This window comes from Adelges cooleyi, unplaced genomic scaffold, assembly GCF_023614345.1.
Source record: "Adelges cooleyi isolate 19-005CV unplaced genomic scaffold, UGA_ACOO_1.1 ACOO_flye_CR_arks_rails_tigmint_CR_PRNA_30, whole genome shotgun sequence".
Classification (NCBI taxonomy): Eukaryota; Metazoa; Arthropoda; class Insecta; order Hemiptera; family Adelgidae; genus Adelges; species Adelges cooleyi.
In genome coordinates this window covers 22,286,179-22,311,829 of record NW_026095971.1, presented here as the reverse complement: position 1 = coordinate 22,311,829, position 25,651 = coordinate 22,286,179, and the positions used below count along the sequence as shown (strand labels likewise).

At 34.8% G+C, this 25,651-nt stretch overlaps 2 protein-coding genes across 3 annotated transcripts; one reads left to right on the top strand and one right to left on the bottom strand.

Annotated features, from left to right (window-relative positions):
• Window positions 1-1,134: 1,134 nt before the first annotated feature.
• Window positions 1,135-25,651, bottom strand: LOC126838160 (dynein axonemal heavy chain 3-like). The gene is made up of 46 exons (XM_050572327.1): window positions 25,583-25,651; window positions 25,290-25,434; window positions 25,014-25,225; window positions 24,564-24,941; window positions 22,876-23,138; window positions 22,578-22,779; window positions 16,454-16,657; window positions 16,272-16,386; window positions 15,939-16,137; window positions 15,709-15,877; window positions 14,980-15,173; window positions 14,760-14,888; window positions 14,473-14,674; window positions 13,794-14,024; window positions 13,576-13,726; window positions 13,322-13,482; window positions 12,962-13,237; window positions 12,566-12,901; window positions 11,569-11,807; window positions 11,320-11,503; window positions 11,051-11,236; window positions 10,131-10,775; window positions 9,809-10,048; window positions 9,565-9,725; window positions 9,356-9,496; window positions 8,993-9,278; window positions 8,541-8,926; window positions 8,003-8,471; window positions 7,569-7,929; window positions 7,331-7,479; window positions 6,908-7,144; window positions 6,654-6,845; window positions 6,352-6,513; window positions 6,132-6,268; window positions 5,865-6,039; window positions 5,561-5,767; window positions 5,282-5,489; window positions 4,968-5,218; window positions 4,734-4,891; window positions 4,369-4,528; window positions 4,087-4,275; window positions 3,804-4,012; window positions 3,483-3,699; window positions 3,294-3,332; window positions 2,982-3,095; window positions 1,135-1,421 (listed from the first exon to the last, which is right to left on the bottom strand). The coding sequence occupies exons 2-46, from the start codon at window positions 25,369-25,371 to the stop codon at window positions 1,239-1,241; spliced, it is 9,789 nt and encodes a 3,262-aa protein (XP_050428284.1). The 5' UTR covers window positions 25,372-25,434; window positions 25,583-25,651; the 3' UTR covers window positions 1,135-1,238.
• Window positions 18,707-21,628, top strand: LOC126838171 (putative uncharacterized protein DDB_G0278921). Of its 2 annotated transcripts, none has more exons than XM_050572343.1 (4): window positions 18,707-18,923; window positions 19,036-19,064; window positions 19,838-20,062; window positions 21,221-21,628. In XM_050572343.1, exons 1-4 carry the CDS (start codon window positions 18,874-18,876, stop codon window positions 21,421-21,423), a joined length of 507 nt encoding a protein of 168 aa, XP_050428300.1. In that variant the 5' UTR covers window positions 18,707-18,873; the 3' UTR covers window positions 21,424-21,628. The 2 variants fall into 2 exon arrangements, with proteins under 2 accessions (XP_050428300.1, XP_050428299.1); XM_050572342.1 differs by having other exon boundaries at window positions 18,708-18,923; window positions 19,823-20,062; window positions 21,221-21,627.

Genomic DNA, 25,651 nt, shown 5'->3' with positions numbered 1-25,651 from the left:
CCTGCAGGATTTAAACGGCAAGGTCCTGTCGGCTGGCTGTCGCGCCGACGACAAACGACCGCCCAACACCCTCTGGATGGAGCCCGAATGGCTGACGCTCAGCGTGCTCATGCAAAACGAACCGGGCACGTCGTCGGATGATACGGGCATGAAGATGCTGTTGCAGAGTGCCGTCCAAGTGAACGACATCTACAAGTCGATAAGCGCCAAGGAAACGACGCTGTGGGATTTGTACCACAGCACCGTCCGGCAAGACGTCGACCACAGGACGCTGTTGGCGTGGTACGACGTGGTCTTGCAGAAGATGGACCAAGTGATCGATTCGTTCCTGTACCGTCACGTGGCCATGATCTACGCGAACATGATATCCGCCGACGCGATGACCGACGACGCCGTCCTGGGAAAGCTGAACCGGCTGATGAAAAGCTGCGATTGGCAGTCCATCGTGAAACACTTTGTAGGGCTGCTGACGCGTTTGAAGTGCAGCTACGCGGCGAGTTTCAGCCGGACCACCGTGATGAACGCCATTGCCGACGAATCCTGGCACGCGGACTACAGTCTGGCCAGAAAAGCTATACGGGCAAACCCGGAAGCCAGCGTGTTGACATCCGGTATATTGAAAATGTTTCCGCCCGGCGTGGCCACCGACAGTTTTGCACTGCTGATTGTGTCACGTGGCTTCAAGTACGACTACGAGTACACCGACAAATGGGTCTGGCGCAATTGCAATCAGGCTTTCGACTATATCCGAGAGCTGTCCGACCTTACCACTAAACGTTTTGGACTGGATCTCGATTTGACGGCTCTGCAGAAATTCAAAAGGATCAGAACTGTATAACGCGTGTCTATGACCTTCATTTTCCGAACTTCGATTAACTTGCACATATTATACCAGGTCACAAACGTATTATTATTGTTTGGGCTTGCTAAAACAATTGTCGTCAATGCATTTGTTAACGGAGCTATAAACCTGCGCACTGTTCCCGTGCACCTGTATCTACAATACCTATTCGAATTTCCTATAATATTATATAATTGTTTTGAACGTCATGTACGAAATGTAATAAAACAAAATGCCATACTTAAATTTTCTAAATGAAATTGTATATTTTATTATATTTTTTTTTAGTTTGATAACGCTGTAAACGCATTCCTTGTAAAAACGATTGCAAATACAGATATACTTTTGAAAACTCTTTCAGACGTAATAGTGTGACCCAAGCCGCCGCAGAATTGTTCTAATCGTCAAGTTGGCATAAGCAAGCAGTGCCCCGATTTATCCAGTGGTTTTCATGTCTATCAGTCTTGAGATCTATAAACATAATAAAATTTGACGAATGTCCAGTGGTCGCCAGCACACCACGTCGAGCGCTTGTTTTATAAATAGGGCTTTCGTATGAAGACTTCTTTAAAAATTGTGTCTGAAACAAATTGAACATTTGATTTATTAGTCAACATGTAATGATGTTTCTAACAAAAAAAAAAAAAACATTGTCAAGAATGTCTTAAAAATTGTATTTTTAGTATGAGTGTGTATACGATTAACCCTAATCGTATACAGCCCTGGTCGTCTGTCTATGATAATTTGTTGCCTTTGTTAACCATATATATATATATATATATATTGTATTTAACAGTTAAGTATAATGAAAATATTTTCCAGAAACCTGTTGATTTAATTCATAGCAACTTTGCTACGCTAAAAGTGTATTTATCGCCTTATTTTTTGTTTGTTCTTAATAAAAATAAGTCTGCCGTGTGTCCTTAATGTTTACTGAAATAGAGAGATATAGAAAAAGTATCTACCCCTTCCAGGGAAAGAATTTTTGATTTTCAAGAGTATATGGATAGTACTTTAATTGAAGAATGTTCCATACATATTTGGATTTAATTCGACAGTTTAAAAAAAAGTTACTATAATTTTAAGTTGAAAAATACCTATCGACATTTTTGAACGTTTTTTCCGATTTTGAAGAGGGGGAAAGGGGTAAACTTTTCAAATTTTTGGAGCAAAAAAGTACAATTCAGGTACGATTTCAGATCTATAGAGTTGCTACATAAAAAATTCAGTACAGGTATTGCTTTTACAATGATGTGTGATTATTTTTATTTTTTTGTGTGTTTGGACCTATGACATATACTAACCGGTGAACCGCTAACTACATGTAGCAACTCCAAAAACCTTTTCCCCTGTAAGTGGTGTCAACTTTTTTTATATTTCTATTTTTTTAAGCGAAATTCTAGGACTATGTAATGTTAGCTCTGAAAATCAGTCTGTTCTAGCGTGAGCGGCTTTAACATAGTATTAGATTTTCTTAAAAGTCTTTAGTCAAACAGACTTTTTTTTTATTAAGAAAAAACAAAAAAAATAAGGCAATAATTACACTTTCAGCGGAGTAAATATCTAGATTGCTTTGATTGAATTGAATCAACAGTCAACAGGTATTTGAAAATATTTTCACTATATTGTTAATTATAGTTATATAAGAGTAACAAACGATTGAAGACAGATGATCAACCCCAGACCTTAGTCGTATCCACTATAATTACAATTTTAAGCACATTATAGCTTTTAAGATGATTTTTGTATTTCTATCATCTACAGATTCGAGTGGAAGCGTTTATTTGAAACTGATACAATCACTTTCAGTTATAATGATTCTCCTGTAGACATGTATCCTGGCTTTTTTTTATGGGGTAGTATTCATAGTTTTTTCACAAGACAATGTTTACAGATAAAGTTTGTACCTAATATTTAAATCTATTCCACAGGATACTTATAAAATAATGTCATTTAACAATATTCGTGCGGCATCAAGCTTTAAAATACTGTCGTACAAGACGTATCATTATTATTTAACGTCACGTTTAACTTTGTACAGGTGTTGCTGTGGTACGATAACCATCATTTCGAGTCAATGTTTATCTGTCCCGTCTTTGTCGGTGACTCAAAACTGTTATAGTTTATATTAAATACACACCTTGATGCCAGGCTTAAGCCAAATAACTGGTACAGTGTCGTGGACGATTTTGGGATAACATTCATTCAGCATCATTAATTTTCGATCCCACCGAGCACCTTCCAGAAATAGACCCTAAAAATAGACCACATATCTAAAGACACACAAAAACTGGACAAGACATTTTTTTTTTTGTTAGCAAAATCAACAGTTATTATTACTAAATTGGCGGTAAATTAATTATTAATGTGTATAATATAATGTGTATTTAATCAGGATTTATAATTTGAATAGTATTATCAATGAAATACAATTTTAATAACTATACCCAACCTTTACAAAGACTCCAAATTCTTCTTCACTGGACTTCTCCTTTAGACGATAGCATGAAAAAGTGTAGCAACATTTTCAACGCACAATTATACGCATAATATTTATTTTAATCGAATAAATCATATTATGTTACTTTGTTAATACAATTTATTTTCTATAATATTATATCATTAAGAAACAATGTTTTACCCGACAGTAAGCTCTCCAGACTGGTTTAGTTTCAAAGTCCTCGTCCGTTTCGTATACGGTAATTTCAAATTGGAATCCAAGTTGGCCGATAGGTATCTTATGTTTTCGTGCGAAATTTTGCAGTACACCCGACAGAAAAGATTGAGGAAAATAAAACCCAGAAAGCCAAAATATAACTGGTACACCTTTGTCGAGCCAATTTTGAAAGAACTTCAGTCTAAACAGAGTCGATTTTCATATAATTATAATATAAAACAACAGTTTATAATCATTTTTATCTCGTTTTTTTTTATTTATCATTTTTTTTTTATACTCTATTACCTCTTTAACAAGTCGGCTACATAACCGCCTAATGGTTTTAGCGACGGGTATGATTTGCTTAGCCAACTGGCCGGAACGCGACCAACGGCTAAACTTGTGTGAAGTTCTTCCAAGTCGGCTGACATGACGACAACACCCTTTATTGCTTTTTGGATCTCTGCTAATGACTTTTTGATAACGTTCAGCAGTTTATTGAAACGTATTAGTTCCTAAAATGTAGAATTGGCTGTTATCGATGCTCGACCGTTTTAATGACAGCGTTTGAGTATAGGTAGATCCTAACCTGTCGAATAACAGTATTCATTGATTGTTCATATCTCGTTGGATATTTGTAAACGGCCTCAGCAACATCAAATATATTTGGAATGCTCTGAGCGATTGAGCTGGCTAATTCTAAACATGTTTCATCGACATTCACATCACTAGCGGCTCCGACAATTTGCGATTGTGTTGAAATTGTGCCATTTAATAGCTACAATTTTGAAATGAACAATATATATTCTAATTTGAACATTTTTTCAACGAGATTTGCGTTAGCTTCTTTAGATAATACGAAAATATGTACCATATTTGTTTCGTTATTATTCTTTGTTATATTTGCATTCTCGTGTAATCCAAATACTTCTGGTTGATCATTCGTAGGCAATGAATTTAGGTAACTCAAACATCCCTCACGAGTAGTGTCTTTGGGAACGTGGTAAACGCCACTCGTCGAGAATGTATAACTTGCAAACAAATTGACAAAAGTAAACTGATAATAGATTATAAATATGAGATTAAATATCTAGAGGGAAGAAATGAGGAAAGGTATGCAAAAATAGATTTCTTGAGAGTTCAAATTTATATCGGACAATTGAGATGAGAGTAAATGAAATATTTGAAATAATTCCATTGTAATGTTATAACAATTGTCTATTGTGTTCTACTTACGATTCTTCTGCAATGACTCTGGGGTTATAAAATAATGACAATAACGAATTAAGCAACCTCCTATCTTTATCGTCGGTAACACGACCGCCGTAGTTGCATTCACCAGTAAGATACATCAGAGCTGTAAATGGGATTTCTTCATAATCGTTCAGCAACATCTAATTAAATCACGACCATTGATATCTCTAAAATCGTTAAAACCTATAGTGTATAAATGTATATTCAATTTTTTACCTGTAATTGCATAACACTTATGCGCAAGTCTGTTTGGTCAAACTCATAAGGAATATTCCATCCGAGTGGTCCGAATTTCCTTCTTTCTTGAACTAACCCGTGAAAGAAGCAAAGCGAAAAGAGCAAAGGTTTCCAGCAAGAGACATTTTTACAGCTATCGTAGAAATCAGGAACGCCTATTGGATCTGATTGATAGGAACGCAATAAATTCGATTTGAGGTCTTTAGGAGCTTCGTTGATTATTTTAATCCCTAAAACAAACATGTGAATGTGTGTTTGCGTGTCACCCGTATTGTGCACAATATATATTTTACCGTTTTGTAATAAAGTGACTGGAAAATCGCCGTGGGGATAGCTAGTAAGCCAAAGACGAAACTTGTCGTGGATTCGATTGGGTATGATGTCTTCGTCCCAAATTCTGTCGAGTTCCTTCATCCAGCTCACGGCTAAATGACAGTTTTGCAATACAACCCATCGACCCGTCGCTATGCCAGTTGTTATCATATGCTTTGCTTTAGGGCCCTGTATTATTTTATTATCGCATATTCAGCATAATTGGACGTATTTAATAATTAAGTCAATAAATAGCCTACTTGTCCTTGGCCTAGAGATATGGTCATTAAATCAGTAAGGTCGATTGCGTTATTTTCGGCAAACTTAATCAGATCTGACATCGGATTCGCACCCGGCGACAGTATAATTATCAAAGGAGTGTAACAATTTGAGTCTTTAAACGAATCGGCCAAATCAAATGGCGGAGGCTCGACGTATCGTTGTCCCAAACTGTTTATGACATATTGCTAAAACATAGTTTTACAAATAAAAGGTCCGAATAATTATTACCTGGGTCGTCATGATTATCTGTGCATGTGTAATAATTCAGTTTTTAAACAATACCTGAACTGCAGGAAGTACTTTGTCGTATCGTAAACATTTGATAATTATAAGTTTTTCAAACCCTTCAACATTACCATAAGGATTTGGCATAGGATCGTTCTGGGGATTAATTGAATCGTACCATAATTTCCATTCTCGAGCGGATGTTCGGAATGAGTTGGACAGCTCATTTAACCTGTGATGAACATATCTAATTAATTGATGTAATTTTTCTATTGGTGTTTACCAATTTCTAACTAGCTAAAATGTTTTTTTTTTTATATTTACTTTGGTAATTGAGATGCTCTCACAACTTCAGTCCATGACTTATCGGGTAACCACTCGGAAACAGGATTTGGATGTGAATTTTCAAGATCCACACCACCGGTCAAAAAAAATGTCAACAATTCATTATTTAGTTTTTCCTATTACACACACATACATATTTATATTATATTAATAATAATTCACAAAATTCACCGTTGTTCATAATTAATATTAATTTTACTTTCGATTGAAAAATTCCAATAGTCAGTACAAATGAAAATATCAGTTTATCTTTTTCAAACAACGATCTGCAAACGTTCCTGTAGATGCTGTATGTAAAATTTTCATTCAAAACGGCTATTCTTTTAGTAACGTCATCAGATTCTTCACTTTTTGTGATAGACTGTATATAATAAAATAAAATAAACCATTTTTTTTAAAAATTATTATTAGATGTAGATGTAAATCATTCAAGGTACAAGGTACAATCATTCATGTTACATTTTTATCAGTGAATAGTATACAATATAGAGTTGAACGCACTTGATGATATAAATTTAAGAACCACGTTAACGAGTACTGGTACATTGGATCGATATTAGCTAAATCCGAAATGCAAAAAAACAAAACTGCCGAGTGTTTGGACACAGGAATATAAACGTTGCGAGCCACGTCTATCTCTTGTTCAGTAACTGCAGCGGCTTCTTGTTTTACTTGAATTTCCGCAGACAATGTCTAAATCATCAACATAAAATATATATTAATACAAAATTATCTTGGAAATAACGTCGAGTTACTTTTGACGATGAAAGAATTTGTATGGCAGATTCGTCTTCCAAAATATTTCCCTCTGACGACGACAGGACAAATAGTATTTTGTCTTCGATTTCCTTTAGTAGTTTCTTGTTTTGAGCACTTTCGATTATTAATTCGTTTTTTTTCTCTTCTAACTGAGGTCGTTCCTTAGCCACAACAATCCCAAGTAATTGATCTCGCAGTCCATCGTGAGTTATCATAAAGTTCAACAAAGTTATCTGTATTTAAACAAAACATAATATGTTATAACCACACCTTTTGTAAAGTAAGGCAATTATCAGGAAACAATTTCGTATGCATTTCATAATAGATATTAAAAACAAATTAAATTTAACTACTTAAATGTTTTACGAGACTGGCTGTGTAGACATCTAAGTGTTCTTAACTAAACTAAAGTAATTTACTTTGACTGAAATATCTGGTAAATAATGTGGATTTCTGAGTCTAGTAGTGATGTAGAATCTGAACGAATTGTTGTACTGCAACAAGTTTTCACCAAACTTCAAATATTGTACTCCTCCTTGAGTATACACATTTCTCAACAGAACAGGATCTATAACAAACGTGTTGACATTTTTTTTTGTACTCTTATATGTGTGCTGAAAACGAAAAAGAAAAATATGTCCGAAAATCCTCTTTTACCAAATGTGGCGTCGATTTGTTCCAGAACATTTTCTAACAGAACTGGTAAACCGCGTTCAATGGCCAGCTGCAAAATGGTTATACAATTTGCGCTCGACAACTTGATGACATTTAAATTGTTCTCTTTTTCCATATTTTTTATCCACTTATTCGCTTGACCCTGTGGATCAATCATCAAAGGCCAGCGTGTAGCATTACACAATATGATGGCGTTCTCGACCGAAAAATTATCAGCCGGTAAACCAAATATGTTCCAAGATCGTATGAGCATCGGATCGCCCAATGTGAGTACCAATGAAAACTGCTTCGAACAAGGAATATTTTCATTCAGACACAAAACGTTCCAGCCTCGAACGATACTCTGTAAGAAATTCCACATAAGTACTATTATTGTTTTATAATTAATTCAGTTTGAATTGGCTTGAAGCACTAACAGTTCTATAGTCGACCGTGAAGGCTCCAAGGTAGGCAACCACCCCGGATGATATTAAAACATCTCCAATGGCGTTATCTAAGGTCAACTGCAACTCTTTGGCAGTCTGGCTCCATCGACTCTTCTCACCGCTCAGACCGCTGATAAGTTGTTCTGCCCTAGCTAGTTTCTGAGAACACAGGTCTATATCGTTTTCCAGCTCCTTCTTTTCCTTGGTTTTTTCAGCAAGTTCGTCTCTTAACATTTGCAGTTTGGCCAGCACCGCGGCCAGCTCTGCCCTCTTTTCGTTGAGTCTTTCCATTTGCATAGCGTAATCAGTTTCTGCTTGGTGCAGCTTTTCTTTTTTCGGCCCGACTATTTTGATTACTTTATCATAAACGTCCAATGCTCTGATCCATTTGCACAGACCTTCGCACGCGTTCGAGACAGCTTTAATACTAACCGGATTAAAATCTGGATCTCGTATGTATCTGGAAAATGAACAACGCGCAAATTTTAATGATAAACAATAGAATATCGAGTACCATAAACAGCTATACTTTTCTCGAATGCGTTTCATTATTGCGGTATCGATATTGTCCTTGTCGTACGTTTTCAAACTGTCCAAAAACTTTGTATCAGAAATGAGTTTTTGCGAAGGTCCCCAATAGTCTTCAATCATTCGACCGGACCCACTCGGGTCGGGTTTTCGTTCCGATTTAATACCTTTCATGACACAGACCGCTTCCAATACCAGTTTGACCCCGTACGGAGGATTTTTCATCGACTTAACTACTGTTATGTCGGCCGGCTTAAGTGTGTCCAACGCCGAAACCGCAGCTTCCAGCGCCGGTATTGCTTCTGCCAAGTCACTTTCACAATCATCTTTAATCGCCTGCGATGCTGCTGCAGCGTCATTGGCGAGAGCTTCGTCAGCTCCGACGATCTAAGACAACAGAGTCATTAGGATTAGTAGTCCAACACATTACAATTACAATATTTATCGATTTACTTCTTTTTTTGCTTCGACTTTCACCGTGTCCTGTTCGATTTTGACCATAAGAGCTTCGGTTGCTAGTGATGTTTCTTCTAACTTGGGCTTTAGGGCTGTTAGTTGATCTTGCATAATGGAAACTTGTCCGGAAGCGAAATCTAATTTGTCCAAACCCGTCAGGTATCTCTGTTTCAATGTAGTTATTTCATCTACTTTTTTCTTGTGTAAGTTTTTAAATGTTCTAATCAGTTCTAAATACAATGTCGGTGTTACGTAGCTATGTCGCTTCAAACCATTAAAGAACCTGAGAAAACGCATTACGGTATACCATACAAGCTGATCGTTGAATCCGAAACTCAAAAAATAGACTCTTTTCAATACCTAGTAGAAGCATCCGTCACCGTTGAATGAAACTCTTTACATATCATCACACACGATGCGGCGATACCTCTGGGCACATTCATTGTTTGTATAAAATATTGGGCGACTTTTTCAAGAGCGTCTTCGGGCCACACAGTAAACCTATAAGAAATATATTCTTACAAACTAATACTATATTTATTATTGTAGTTTTATCTTTAATCAACTACCAATCAATTGTACAGCAGTTAATAAGCGAGGGGAACATCATTATTCGATTTCTAAACGTGTCACCTATCGGCGACATTGTAAGAGCAATATGCAGATTTGACTTGACTCTTTCTGTGAAAAAGTTATAAATAGCAACTGGAGTAGTTTCGATGGTTTTACCCTGAAAATAAAAAACCGTGTATTTATTCAAGTTAATTCCTATTCCTGTTACATCTAAGTAGTTGACAATTTGGAGTCGCTCACCAGACTCTGAGCTATATTTGACACTTTATCTAGGATATCTATTCGCTCGTCAGACTGATATAGATTTGCCAAGTCACCAGTGTTCAAAAGCATGTCGATGTCTTCCAAGAAACCGTCATCGGCTATTTGATTGTCAGACATTAAGAACGTTACCGGTTTCCCTTTACATCCTGCGTCTCTTAACAGCTTTTTAATGTCTTCGTTCCATTCGTCTTTGCCGTAGTCTCTTACTATTTCCACCTAGTAGTAGTTACAATAAAAACGAAATGAACCGATTGACGTGTTGTCATATATTTTAAGGTGAACTCGAGAATGTACTGACTTGGAATAAATCGAAATCGGCCATGAAAGTCGCTAGCTTTGCAGCCGACCGTCTTCCACTGCCGCCAATTCCGACCAGCAACACGTGCCCGTTGTCTTGGTGAAGTGCTCTACTCACCCGAGACACGTGTTCCATAGCAAACTTGAACATGACCAAGGTCATTGGACTTTCAGAAACCGCGTTGTACCCGTTCAAATAGAATTCCATGTTTCGCAATAGCAGTTTTTCGCTGCACACTTCGTCGTAGATCTTTTTATCGGCGGCGTCGGGATCCATATAGTTTCCGTAGAAAAGATTTCGCAAGTGATTGGCGTTCAGTAAGCTCTCTTCCGCAGGCATTAGATCGCCGAGATACGCGTCTATCGGTTGTCCCAGACAAGTGCACGAAGCGGTTTTCAAGATCTCGAATAATCTTAAGCGATCGTCTTCGTCGACCAGCCGATCTCCGAAAACTCGCCATGTCTCGTGGATCCAAAGACGGAACAACTTTTCCACGGTTTTGCACCGAGATGCGGGCAACAGAAACATTCCTTTCACGGTTCTGGCAAAGTCCCGAAGGTTGAAAGTGTAATGGGATTTTGCGGGAGTCGGTAAAAACGTGCACACGGCTTCTGTGTACACGTGCAATGTAGCTTCAACGATATTCTATAAAGTCAAAAGATCAAAACATGTAGTATAAGGTGTATCAAGAAGAATGGTGGGGTTTCAAACGCCTGTAGGTTGTGAATTATTGGACCTACAGCGCTCTGGTAGGGCTTGAATGAAATAAGGAGTTGTCAAGGTGGCAATCATTCAAAACTTGACAACTCTCTCTTTCATTCAAGCCCTACCTAGAGCGCTATAAGTCCAATACTTCACAACCAAAAGCCGTTTGAAACCCCGCTAACAGCTATTCGACTAAATTTAACCGTTCTAGTTACTTTTCCCTGTAGCGCGACGTCTTCGGGAAATCCCTTGCTGACATGCCAGTCGACTATCTGAGTGAATATCTTTGACGTGGTTTCTCGGCTAAACGGGGTTATACCAATAACGTTTAAGTGCCTCGTGAACCTCGCAGTGATATCATTAGAACCACCGCCGGGCGGTCGAAGAGCACCGATAAAGATCTATTGATTAAAACCAAAAAAAAACTCCTTAGCGTGTAGTGATGAAAAGGGTATTACAAAAAACAAACACTGTTATAACATACCATATCTAGTATGTCGATTCTAGACATGGCCTGGAGGTCGTACCAATAAGCGTGGTCAATCCATTGTCTTAGCAACTCTATTGGAGGCTGCACGCCATACTTGTCGACCGACGGCATGCTTAAATCGTCAATGAATAACATGCATTTTTTACCAACCGGTGGTCCAAATATTCCTCTTCTCCGTCTTTTTAAAGTAAGGACACATAGTTAGAGAAATTAGTTTTTTTTATACTGCGTAAAACGACGCACTTGTCTAGTTTGGAAATGATTATATTTTGTACTGTATGGGCAGTAGTGCGAGCAGAAAAGTTAAGTGCGTTGATCAAATATTTTTCCTTTGCTAAACGCTTCAAATAGTCTAGAACTATAGCCGACTTCCCCGTGCCGGTTGGGCCGACAAACAGAATAGGGATTTCATATTTCAATAATAGATTGAGGAAATATTGTTGTTTGACCGTTTCATCTGTTCCAATGATAAGTTCATTTACCTGTAACAATGGATTACTTATAACTGTAGATCACTTGACTCCAATATTAAATTGAGCAGGTTAGATTTGGGGATTTATGTGTATACATAGATAGATACATAGGTACACTAATTTATTTATGTAATGTAAAGTTATATCGAGCTTCAAATGAGACATTCAGGATGCTTTCTGGGTGCAATGAAAAAAATTATTTCAGATTTGAAATCAGGAGAAAAAATCTTGTTGAATTGATATATAACATGATTCTTTGGTATCTGGCCACATATACGTCCACAGGGTGGTCACCGAATGGCCACTGAGTGGCCGACATGTGACTAAAACAAACATATGGCATGCGACACACCATTTAATATAAGATAATTCTAAAGACACCGCAGAATTGAGAATAAAATCCTAACCCAAAATGATGTGTCACATGTCATATGTTAGTTTTGGTCACGTGCCGGCCACTCGGTGGACGCAAGTGTGGCCAGATACCAAAAAATCATGTAACATATCAATTTAACAAGATTTTTGCTCTTGATTTCAAATCTAAAATTGTTTTTTCCGTAAGACTATTTTATATTGAGATACGAGTTCTATTTTAAATCATTTTAAAATTAAATAAAAATAAACACCATTTGTTGTACCCAGAAAGCATCCTGAATGTCTCATTTGAAGCTGGATAGAACTTTACATTACACCCTGTATTTATAAACTATTTTAGCTAAAAAATAAACTATTAAACCATTGTACAGAAACGTTATAATATTATTTACTTTAGCGTCCGGTGGAATCCTTTTCAGGTCTAATTTTTCAGACCAAAAAATCCAAGTACCGTTGTTCTTCTTATCATATATATAATCATAAACCGTGCCCGTGTCAGGAAAGAGATGACTTTTGGTGAGCTTAAACGACTCAGGTTTTGGATGTTTTTCATTGTTGCCTTGAATTAATTTCCGAAAAAATAAGTCAAATTTATTGCGGCTTTCGTCTTTAATTGTCGAGCCCATAGTCCAAACGATACAAAATAACGTGACACACGTCAACCAGATAGAAGCAACTCCAACGCCTGCTTCTTCTTTCAACAACGAGTTCAACACCCTTGTAAAAGACTACAAAAGCGACTTTTTAAATATACAAATTTAATTGAAGTTTACTACAATGTTTCTCACGTTAAACATATGATTTTCAGAAGTGGATAGAAACAAATTGCAAAATCTAAACACAAAATCCAAAACTGCTGGTATGAGCCATTCGACGAGTTCGTCCATCATAATTTGTTGGTCGGGCGAAAGCTTATTTACCAGCAGCTGTCTGTAAGAGTGCCAAAACGAGACCCAACCAAGTGATTTGGATTCAAAGTAAATCATTCCACAGCGAGACACTGTGGCGGGAGAGGCTTGATCCAGGTCAGCAGGCTCAAACGTCATAGTCATCTTGCTGTTCATCTACATAACAGTCATAGTAGTATAAACTCAAATGCATATTTGAAAAGTAAAGATGTTTGAAAAAAGCTAAACTTAATTGATTACTTGTATAATTTCTCCGGACATCAAGCAAAGTTTTCTATTGTCATCCAATACAGTATTCATGTGCTCTATCCATACCGCATCGACGGGTCCATCGAATACAATCCATTTGCGATCTTGGTTAGCGCTTTTGGCGAATTCCCTAAATGCAATTGCTAAAACTCCTAAACGGGTGCATACAAATGTATTACCACTCTCCGTTGAAAACCAGATTTTCTATTAAAAATTCTATTGTTATTATTATTATTATATGCTACCGTCGTGCCATTCGTGTGATAGCGTATCGAATTGCCCGTACAATTGACCTATAGTTATTGCTTTTGGGTTGATAATTCTGTAAGACGTTTTGAATTCTTTCAAAAGAGCATTTCGATTCAACTGCATGTCGCCCAACGACTCGGCCAACACCTATGAGCAATACATTTATAACACGAGTAGGTGCGTTTCTAAAACAATTGTAAGCATTAAAAAATACCTGATAAGCACAAGTCTTGCCGGAAAGTGGTTCGCCGACCATCATGATGCCATGTCTCACAAGTACCATTTCGTAAATTTGTATAATTTTACTCAAATACCATTGTGTACACTGTAAGTTTCTTTTTTCCAAATGTATTTTTATCCTTTCCACAAGCTCCTCTCTTTCCGATACTAACAACTCAACTCCGGGAAACAAATCACCGTAAATCCCAATAAAAAGTGGTATGTCCTAAAACGGTAAAATATACAGCTGTTGATACTATGTGTACCACAATAAACATTGTACGCGTATCTACTTTTTTATGCTTATTACTTGTTAATCCTATTTAGAAATATTAAAAGCCCAGAAGACAGGGGGCAAAACATAGCGGTTGAATTGTTAAACACATATGGAGAAAAAGAGGATGCCGAATGATTGGAGCACATCAGTAATTTTCCATATTTATAAAAAAGGAAACGCAATGGTCTGTCTCAGCTATTGAGGAATATCTCTTTTGTGTACAATCCTATCCAATATTATTCTTTAAAGCCTGAGACCATATTGTGTAAAAGGTATCAAAGGAGATTACCAAAGTGGGTTAGGTATATTTACAGCTATTTGGAACTGATTAATTGAAACACTAATCAGCTCTACAAATGTAAAATAAAATTGACACACAATACATTATTATGCTTACCTCTAACACAAATTTCGGCATGTTAACTTCATAAATTGCTCTCAATACAACTTGCTCTTCATTTTTATCGGGATATTTTAGTTTTAGGTTTGCAATTGACTTTAAAACTGATATCACCGCTCGCATTCCATAATCGTAATGTGACTGAGTCGACAATTGTTCTGAACATAACTTGTAAGTGTCTACTATTTTTTCGGCTAAACTATAACACAGAACAATTTTACAGGAAAGATGTTAATTACCGACTTAATTATTTCAATGCTAGCTATGCTATTATTTCAATATACCTTCGGGCATCACTAAAACCCATAGAATACAGCTTGATTTCTCCGATCATGCAATAATCAGGCACCATCATAGCGACAGTTCGAAATAAACTTTTTAAATTATCTGGTAGTTCTTGTCTTCCTGCATATCTATTGAGTAAACGTATATCGATACAAGCATTAGTTGTACATGTCTCTACGTTAAAGGCAAGTTTAACATCACTAAATTCAGTATATTTACCCAGGATTCATCGTAATGAAAATGGCACAAGTGGAATTTAAACTTAGTTCTGTGCCCTCAAACATAAATTTTTCAACTCCTGCCTGCACTGCCGTTTGTATAGTGAGCACTTGTTGAGCAATTACTGATAATACATCCAATTGGATTTTATTAAATTCATCGAAACAAGCCCATGCGCCAGACTGAGCTAAGCCCTGGTAACCGTACAAGTTTAGGAACATAAATGTTTTACTCTATTGTTTTTACATTATTGTACTTTTTTTAATCGTTACTCGTATAGGCCATAATCATCAATTAAATCGTATTTTAATGTTAATGTATCGAAAAAAAACCTAGTTATTTTCTCCGCTTAAAATAATACATATTGTGTCTCTTTTATTCACTTATCTCTTGTATCTTATCGCTAATCTCTTATCTTATATTTCTAATCTCATATCACTTATCTCTTATCACATATATTATCTCTTATCTCTAAATGAAAGTGAAAGTGTAACGCGAAAATGTACGAACGACCACAGGAATGTTGGATTTCTCAAACCTCTGATATTAGTAATTTCGAAGCAATTGGCAAAGCCAATTTGTGAATATATGTGTTACCGTAAACCGTGTAAGACTTGTTTACCGACTTCAATCAATTTATAAAAAAAAAAATGATCCAAATTCTAGAACCCTTGTTTGGTAGACTTATCGTCTTGAAACATAGCATAATATACCACAAATTGAACTCACCATAAAAAATGTTCCCATAGATTGGAAGTTTAATCCGTCGGCACAATTGAATACAATACACTGTTTGGCTACAGCTTTGGCTAAATCTTTTGTAGTTTCAGTCTTTCCCGAACCGGCTGGCCCTTCGGATGCACCGCCGAGATGTAATTTTAATGCGCCCATTACAGTTCTGTTTCAAAGGAGTATTAACAATATTAAATGGCCAGTACTCGTCCGTTCTGTTCGCTTACCTATAGCAACGATCGGTTAAAGGCGTTATAACTAGTCTTGGAGAGTTTCCTAAGTATTCATAACCGTAATCGAGTGTTGTGTTTATCATTGAAACGGTTGTTCTCGAATCTTTGTTGTAATAACGTAACTGGCAAATCCAATTAAAATCACGGATATTGCTCACCTCGAGATCAATTAAACTCTTGACTACATCTCGGGCTATTTAAACATCAAATATTAAAATACCTAATTATTTTTTAAAGTTTCGACTAAACCCGTTTCAGTCCAAAATCGACTTTGATTTGGATTAGAATTTAGAAATTTATTATATTATAAGTAGCAAATAACATTACCGTGAACATCGATAACAATTAAAGCACACACAGTTTGTCTTTCTCCTTTGTTAAGGTTTCCACGCACTAATCTCACCATACTTTCTATTTGTTGATTGCTCTGGTCGTGGTACGTCTATATTTTGCAATAAGTATCTAATTATTGAAATAATTAAAATCAATTTTGTGTGTTTCATATTTACAGGTAATATGTTTTGTCCAATAGCGTTTTCGACTTCTGCCGTCCAATTAATAGTGGCTGCACACAACACTACCATTCCAGGCCATAACAATACCCATTTGTCACGTAGAGTAAGCTGGTATTCCCTGGTCGCATTGTTGATGATTTCACTTAACGATTGTATCATAAATATTTCGACTTGTATCAACCATTTTTCCACTAGACCCTTTTGAAACCAACCGTTCAATATTAATAGATATTAAACCAAACAAAAAACTACATTTTTTTTACCCGAAAAATCTTTAGTTTAGGATTAGAGAAAGAAAATGACAACATTTTAACTTGATCGGAAAATATTTTTAGAGGTGACTCAAAGCTATTTTGTCTTATCCGTTTGATTCTCTTTCAGTTTCGATGCTACCATATTCGGAGTGCGCTCGTTGGAAAGATAATGAAATAAAATTTAAAAAAATACAAATTCTGTTTTTTCTTTAAGTTAATAAACAATTTAGCCAATAGGTTAAATATTTTTTTCATTTACTTTCGGATAATATTTAGTCACCACTTCAATTCAAATGTTGACATTTTTTCCCTCTAAAATTGAAGATATTTAAGTAGGTTTAATTTATATACATATACACAGGGTGTAATGTTAATTTCTACCGAGCTTCAAATGAGACATTGAGGATGCTCTATGGGTAAAATAAACGTTATTCAATTTTTTTTAATTTAAAAATTATTTAAAATAGAACTCGTATCTCGTTATAAAATAGTCTTACGGAAAAAACAATTTTAGATTTGAAATCAAGAGAAAAAATCTTGTTGAATTGATATGTAACGTGATTTTTTGGTAGCTGGCCACACTTGCGTCCACAGAGTGGCCGACACGTGACCAAAACCAACATATAGTATGCGACACATCATTTAATAAAAAATAATTCTAAGGACACAACTGAGTTGAAATTAAAATTCTGACCCAAAATGATGTATTTATTAAAGGTTGACTATTTAAAACTATAAATCCTAGATAAAAAAAAATAGAATATAAATTTAAATTTTGTATAAAAATCATACAAAACTAGACATGGATGCTGTTTGTTTTTAAAGATCTCCTTAGCTATTTACGAGTTTCTAACGTAAATGAGGAGTGAAAACTTAAAACTAAAAATCACAGATAATATAAAACATATATATATATATATATATATGAGTACATCGATGACTAAATTCTTCATTATATTAGTTTTTGCGATGCGTATACTCTGACAGTGCTATAAGGTATTCGCGTGGAAAACGTTATTTTCATAAAATCAAATTTAAAAAAAAAAAGGGTAGATCGTCTGTCTATAAAAATGTACTGTCATAGTCACCCATTTATCATAATTAACAATATAATGAAAAAATGTCATTACTTGTTGACTGTTGACTCACTCGCACATAGCAACCTAGAAACTGACTACGGCCAAAGTGTAAATTTACCCTATTTTTGGGGTTTTTCCTTAATAAAAAAAAAATTTGACTACAGATTATTGAGAAAATTGTATATGTTATAGTTCTATTTTAGATCTACCTTAGGTCTAATTTTCAGATCTAAATCTCTAAAACTTTGATAGAAAAAGTGAAATAAAGAAAAAAATTCTATCCCTTCTGGGGGAAAGGGTTTATGATATATTTTTGTTTTGTTAATCGCTAGTACTATGTTTGAAGAACAATTCATATAAATTTGGAACATTTTCGACTATTTTTAAAAAAGTTATAGAGCGTTGTAATTTTAAGTTGAAAAATTTGTAAATTTTTTGGGTGGTTTTCTCGATTTTGATGGGGAAAGGGTGACTTTTTTAAATTTTTGGCCCGATAATGTACCTTTCAGGTACGATTTCTGATCTATAGAGTTGCTACACGAAGAAATCAATTCAGCGGTTTACGAGATATCGTGGGTCCAGACATAAAACAAAATATTTAAAAAAAAAATAAAGTAAAAACAATACCTTCTCAGCTCCGCATGGAAGCTAAAAAAAGATACATAAAATTACAGACACGGCACCTATTAAAACTATCTTATACCCATGTAGGTTTTACACGTTATTTTACTAAAAATTTAATATCTTTGGTTTCATGAATATTCACAACGGCAGTTGGAAAATAAATATATATATCAAAATATCTACGTGTACAAATTCTAAAATTGAAATGTTTAACACTAGAATATTTTCAACCTATGATTTATTATAACCTTCGAGTTTGAAGTAACCTTAGCTGTAGTAATTGTTATGTCTAAACGACGACGTGTACAAATTACACATATGTTATGGTACACATAATCATAGCTTGTAATTTGTGTTAACCGATATTGCGTGCACGTTGACTTTGCTCCTATAAGTGTACTGAAAACACCGAATATTTTAGTAAATTGGAATTAAACGGTAAATTAAAACAGTCAATATGGTAACTATTAAAATTATTCATTTGCTTAGTCTGGCAACGTACGTGGCGTAAGTATTTTTTATTTATCATTTATTTTTTAAAACCGTTTGGAAATATTATATCAAATGTTGAGTTTTCTTGTTAAATTTCTTTTTTTTAAACATAAACGTTTGCTTTTAGGTGTGGTGGTTATTTTTCTAAAAACAAAAGTAACTATATATTATAAGATTTGGTATAAAAAAAATAACCTTATGAGGTTAGGGGGGCATAGTGTGTGGTCGAAGCATTTTTTTAAAGTAATTTTTATGACTGAGCTTTGAAATAACTTCTGATAGGAAATTAAAGATGGTTAAAAACTATTAAGTATAATTATAAGCCATATTTTACACAATAAAATATGTTAGAACTATTATGTAATATACGTCTTGTGATTTCAAAATTAAATTTCTATTTTCCACGATTAAATTTTTCAAACATGACAAATTAAACTATTACTCGTGATAAGTTTTTCAATTGTGATTAATAATTTTAATCATTGTTATTCTTAGTTAATATATATTTTATTTTTCGTAATACTCGATTGATAAGGACAATATAAATAATTTGTATTAACCAAGTAGTTTATAAAGTTAATATCTCATTTTTAAATCTGATATCTATATTAATTTAAAAAAAAAAAATTATATACTACAAAAACAAGTTCTACGCTGTTTTTTAGTTTAAATGCTATTATAAGGTTTGTATTGTTAAAATATTTTTTGAACATTATACGAATTGATTCATATACTGCTACAGTGTGTACAGTGCTGTATACAATTTATTAGTAATTCTCTCTAAAAAAGAAAAAGGTTTTTTTTTGAGAAATTAACTGAATTTATTTAGGAAATCTATGAGCAAATCGTATGGTTTCTTTTATGACAATACGACATTGTATTATTTTGTTTAAAGTAATTATATTTTTGTATAGAATGTAGTGACATAGAATGTGATGGATCATCTGAGTCTAACACTCCAAACACCTCAGATGAGCAGAATAATGACTTTGGCATTACAGCTAGTGTGCAGTTGAACGATGGTAATAGTGGTGAGCAGTATAATAACAATGTTGGTAATCGTGCGCAGTACAATAACTTCAGTGGTAACAGTGGTGAGCAGTATAATATCAATGTTGGCAATCGTGCGCAGTTTAATAACTTCGGTCATACGGGTAAGTCTAGGGCCTCGGGGTCAAGTTATTATCGTACCTTATAATAGGGCTGGCGGTATTACCGGTAATTCCGGTTATTACCGGTATTTCAAAATACCGATAAACCGTATTTTCCGATAATTTCGATAATTACCGCATCTTCGGTAATTACCGAAAATACGGTATTTATAGGAAATAAGGTAATTACCGAAATTACGGTATTTAACGACATTTAGGTATTTGCGGTAAACTTTGTAACTATCGCATATTATATTATAATATTTAAAGTATATAGAGTATAGATACATATTATATAGCGTTCCTCAAAGTGATTCAATGTAATTTTTTCCCTAGATTTAATCAAATTTAGTTGTAGATTATAGTTCATAGATTCCCAAATCCTGAGTAGCCTTGCATCTAACATACTCCAACAAAATTCATTAGTTTTCTTCAATACCTCGTTCAAAAATAAATGAAAAATTATAACGTATACGTGTATACCTACCTAAATAAAATAAAATACTAAAAATATAATTATATATACAACTGAGTAGAATTTTTTTTATTATTATTACCCTCGGCAGCAAGGGCCATTGGGTTACATTAGATTACATTAAATAAAAAAAAATACATTGATTATACATTAATAAAAATATAAGAATGGCAAAATGAAAAGCCCTTTATAAATTTAAAATTTTTATTTAAATTCAAATTTGTTTGTTATAAATTTCAACATTAAATATTTATTAACTGATAATAAAAAGGTGGCCGCCGGAAAGCCAGCGTGGAATTCAAAGGAACCCTCTGAACGTCTTCTTTGGCTCCATATCTGATAACTATTAATTTTATTATCTACATAAATCCTATTTTCAACAAATTTACAGACGTTATACTATTATAATTTTATTTATTAAATCTAGGGAAACAACCACATTGAATAACTTTGAGGAGCGTTCCTATAATAAAAAATGTACGTATACTCATGTACACCTTATATATTGTATTATATTATAATATGTGATAGTTACAAAGATTACCGCAAATAGCAAAATTGTCGGTAATTACCTTATTTCCGATAAATACCGTATTTTCGGTAAATACCGTATTACCGGTATTCAAATATCAAATACCGCCAGCCCTACCTTATAACACACATTTTACTTATTGAATACGTTTCAGGAGATGGAGTTTTTAACCAAGGTGGTTTAACCATAAAATTTAAAGGCGATGCACTCTGGATCGACGGCAAAAAAGTCCCAGGGGTCAAATCGACGGTGAGACCATTAGTGATAGAATGCGGTGGAGGTCAACTGTATGTCAACAATGAAATAAAAACAATATTCAATGGAACACGAGGAGAAGGAATCATGAATTTTTTTTAATTAAAATAAACATTCACGAAGCAGTAAATCGACAAATAAAAATAAAGATTCAATGTATGTAAATTTAAAAATTACAAAGAATGTAAACCGTATTAGTACTAGCATACTGTATTTTAGTTATGCGATAATTGTACCGTAAATTCATAATATAATCACACATTACATACAGTTTATAATTGGTTCGGTCATTTCAAAAACGACAAAAGTAGGTCACTGTTTTTACAAAAAAATTGTATTGATACATTTGAGACTTATAGTTAAATAGTTCAGTACTTTTTTTTTTTAAATTATTACCTATTTATTATTTTTTATACCTGAAATTTAGAAAACTAGTTGCTATTTCTATTAGTAAATAATAACATAGCCACGACTGTGTTGTCACAGATTTAAAAAAGTTCTTATTATTTAGGTAGTCTGGGATATTATTATGCTTGAATCTGTGGCCACACTGATTTCATTTTTAGTCATTTGACGTCATGACTTTAGTTTACATGCCGAGTGAGCTATCTGTTTTCATATAGTATGTGGTTATAACCTAACAAAATAAAAAGATACGTAAGACGGGGTAATGCAGGACCGAGGATGTTCTCATTTTAACCGTCATGACCATAGTGGTGACTTGACAACTTGTTATCGTTTGGGAACCCGTGACCGAATCCCAGACATAGGTGTCAGCTCATAGAAATCGTATCTCATTAAAAAATTGTGGCTACTGTTTGGCCGGCATGTGACTAAAACCAACACATGGCATGCGACACACCATTTAATATAAAACAATTCTAAGGACACCACTGAATTGAGAATAAAATTCTAACCCAAAATGATGTGTCACATGTCATATGTTAGTTTTGGTCACGTGCCGGCCACTCAGTGGCCACTGCAAGTGTGGCCAGATATCAAAAAATCATGTTACATATCAATTTAACAAGATTTTTTCTCTTGATTTCAAATCTAAAATTGTTTTTTCTGTAAGACTATTTTATATTTTGAGATACGAGTTCTATTTTAAATCATTTTTAAATTAAAAAAAATTTAATACCATTTATTGTACCCATAGAGCATCCTGAATGTTTCTTTTGAAGCACGGTAGAACTTTACATTACACCCTGTATATACAATAAAAATATGAATATACATAGAAATCGATTACCTACCTTTGCATCCGTTGGATAAATAATTCCGTTAAAGTTGACAATTTCATCTTCGTCCGATATCATTCCGATTACCTCTACGTTACTGGTGAAATTTAATTTGGCAATACCTTCGAAGCATTTCTTGAGATGCGGCTGGACTCGTAAGGGATCTTTCGTTTCCGATAAGATTTCCAGTAGCTCGTCGTTTGATAAGAAGAAAAACCTACAAAACACCAACATTGTGTTATTCAGTTCAACTACAATTACTAAATCACCTATTTCGGGTTTTTGGGGGTTTTTTTTTTAACGTATCGCATACCTAGGAAAGAACAGGCGTTTCTTTCCCAAGTATTCGTTTAATCCTTTTTGTATTTGTTCGAACATCACGTTACAATTCTGAAGCAACTGCAACATGTCTGGATACTCTGTGGCTTCGAGTACTTGACGGTTGTTTACTGTATTTATCATGATCTGTCGCCATATGGCATCGACTGTTCGGAAATTTTGCGCTTCTTCCGGCATTTGACGATTGATGTCTTCGGAGCTAAATATCGGACCCAAGTACATCCAGATTCGTTGCACCTTTAGGCAAAATCATTTTTAGACGTTAACCCTGAAGCCTCAAAGCCTTTGAAGCACCAATCATAGTGCCCAACCGACTGAGTTACAAAAATATTAAAATCCATTTAATGGTCCTATTTTCAAAAGTTAAAACAAATCGCCATAATTCAAATTTACATCACTCTCTCCACTATCAGTATTATTATTTTAATTTCTTATGCCGTATTCGACATAACTGTAAAATTTTATTTGGCAACCTAATTTCATATTCCGACCACTGCGTCTCGGTTAAATTTCGAAATCAGCAAAATAAGAACCACCCTATAAACCTTGTACTCAGATTAAAAAAACGTCCCGACTTGGGAGGCAGCCATTTTGTGTACCAATTTCGTAGAAAGTAAAAATGCTACGTTACTTTTCCATGATATATTATGGGAAAAAAAACATGTATATTAGACTGAGCCAAAAAAAACGAACAATTTTTTTTTTTTTGAACGGTACTATGAAAATATTGTTTATGATGATAAAAAAAAATTATGGTGATAGTTAGAGCCATTAACATTAAGATACCTATCATGACGACTGACGTTTTTTTTACACTAATGGCCTTTTTTATCCAAAACTCGTAAATTATTGGCCTGAAAAATTCTATTGATACATATTCTTAAAGGAAATTGAATTCCCTACAAAAAATTATCTTTGTAAATTTTTGTTAAACAAGCCGTTTTCATGGAAATCAATTTTGTTTTTTGAGTCTGGATTTTTGCAACTACTACAAATATCAATATTTCCATACATCATAGATATTATATCTCTTTTCTCTAATCTATTATCTCTATTTTTATCTGTAATCTAGCGTCCCTAATACATTATCTCTATTTTTAATCTCTTTTTTCTTATATTTTATCTCTAATCTAGTATCTCAAATCGATTATCTCTTATCTCTAATCTAGTATCTCTTATATGTTATATCTTATCTATTATCTCTAATCTAGTATTTTTCATATCTTATCTGTTATCTCTATATTTATATCTAATCTAGTGTTTCTAATATCTTATCCTTAATGCATTATCTCTATTTTTATCTTTAATATCTTATCTCTAATCCGTTACCTATATTTTTATCTCTTATCTCTAATATCTCTATTTTTATATCTCATCTCCCCCCTCCTTCCTCCGCTGCCACCGAGTGTGACATCCAGCGTTACGTTTACGACAAATATTTGAACGACCCCCCAGCGATAAAACATACATGTTAAAACAACTGTTCACAAAATAGCAGCCTCCTACTAGTGGAAATTGTCATAAGTAGCCCGCTATAGGTAGTACAGTGTATTAAATACACGTTTCATAATATATTGAGTTCAGTGCCCATAGCCAAGACCTGTTGGTCCTATAAAATCATAGGTACGCAAATCTGTGGCACCACGAAACGGTCACACTTACTTTGACCCAAAGGTCTAGGATTTCTTGCATCGTTATCAGCTTTTTCTCCCAACGGTCCATCTCGGCTTCGAACGGTTTTATGTAAACGGACCCGTGCATGGTTTGCGCTTTGAGTATATGGTCGTCCAACATCACTTGCACGTCGTCCAGAGATGTCAGTACACTGACACCGCTATCCCGGTAGGGAGTGCATTCGAATTCCACGTGCAGCCATTCTTCTTTCATTTTCCTGAGATTGTGCTCCAGCGAGTATTCCCTGGACGCAGTCGTGCTGATTTCTTCCAGACTTTCGATGTGATCTATCAAACCGAGTTCGATCATTTCCGACAATGTCGACGTTTCGGTTGGACGCAAAGCCACGCCGACACATTTGCTCATCTGAATACATACATATAAAATGATATGGACATTATAAATAGTCCGACCCGTTGGTCGGAGCCTTGGAATTACTTCATTCCAATGCCGTTCGTGTATTCCGGGGTTGCAAATCGTTTCCAAGACGGGCAAGTATTTTTTAAAATTGTCCACTTTGCCCCGGACCATTTCGGCCACTCTTTTCGATCCCGGATAATCTTGCAGCGTTCTTGCCAGCCTGTAAAGATTCTTCCACATGTCGTCCACCGTGTCTTTGATTTCCGCCGCGTTTAGATGTCGAAACGGTCCTGTCGAATAAAGAAATCATAAACATTTGGAGAACGTTTGGACAAGCTAGCTTGTTTTCCTAACCGTTAAACCATGTTTCATAATAACTATGAAAATCACGAACGATGTTCCACAACCTCTCAAATGGTTCGGTGGCAGCCACCATCGAGTGAAGTTGTGTGTAAGGCGTTACTTCGACTTCGAGCAACTGCTCTGTATAGTTTATGTTCTAAATCACCATCACGAGTAAACAATAAGAATGTATTAAGCAGTTGAAAATAAACTCTATTACAGATCAAAAGTGTTGGACTTGAATTCAAAAAGTAACTAATATTAAGGAATGAGTCGAGACTAAGAGTAAATGATTTAAAATTTACCTTAGCTATGAGTACGTCTTCTTTTAAACAGTTTGTGAGCTGTTCCACTTCTTCGAATGCGATTGCTAT

What these genes read in the sequence shown, in the direction of transcription:
- LOC126838171 (XM_050572342.1), top strand. Translation starts at nt 18,874, where the DNA reads ATGGTAACTATTAAAATTATTCATTTGCTTAGTCTGGCAACGTACGTG. An exon ending in AGTCTGGCAACGTACGTGGC is followed by an intron (nt 18,924 to 19,035) that starts GTAAGTATTTTT and finishes GTTTGCTTTTAG; the next exon opens with GTGTGGTGGTTATTTTTCTA. An exon ending in TTATTTTTCTAAAAACAAAA is followed by an intron (nt 19,065 to 19,822) that starts GTAACTATATAT and finishes ATTTTTGTATAG; the next exon opens with AATGTAGTGACATAGAATGT.
- LOC126838160 (XM_050572327.1), bottom strand. Translation starts at nt 25,371, where the DNA reads ATGGTGGCTGCCACCGAACCATTTGAGAGGTTGTGGAACATCGTTCGT. An exon ending in TAAGTGTTATGCAATTACAG is followed by an intron (nt 4,892 to 4,967) that starts GTAAAAAATTGA and finishes TGATTTAATTAG; the next exon opens with ATGTTGCTGAACGATTATGA. An exon ending in AGAGTCATTGCAGAAGAATC is followed by an intron (nt 4,529 to 4,733) that starts GTAAGTAGAACA and finishes TTTGTTTGCAAG; the next exon opens with TTATACATTCTCGACGAGTG.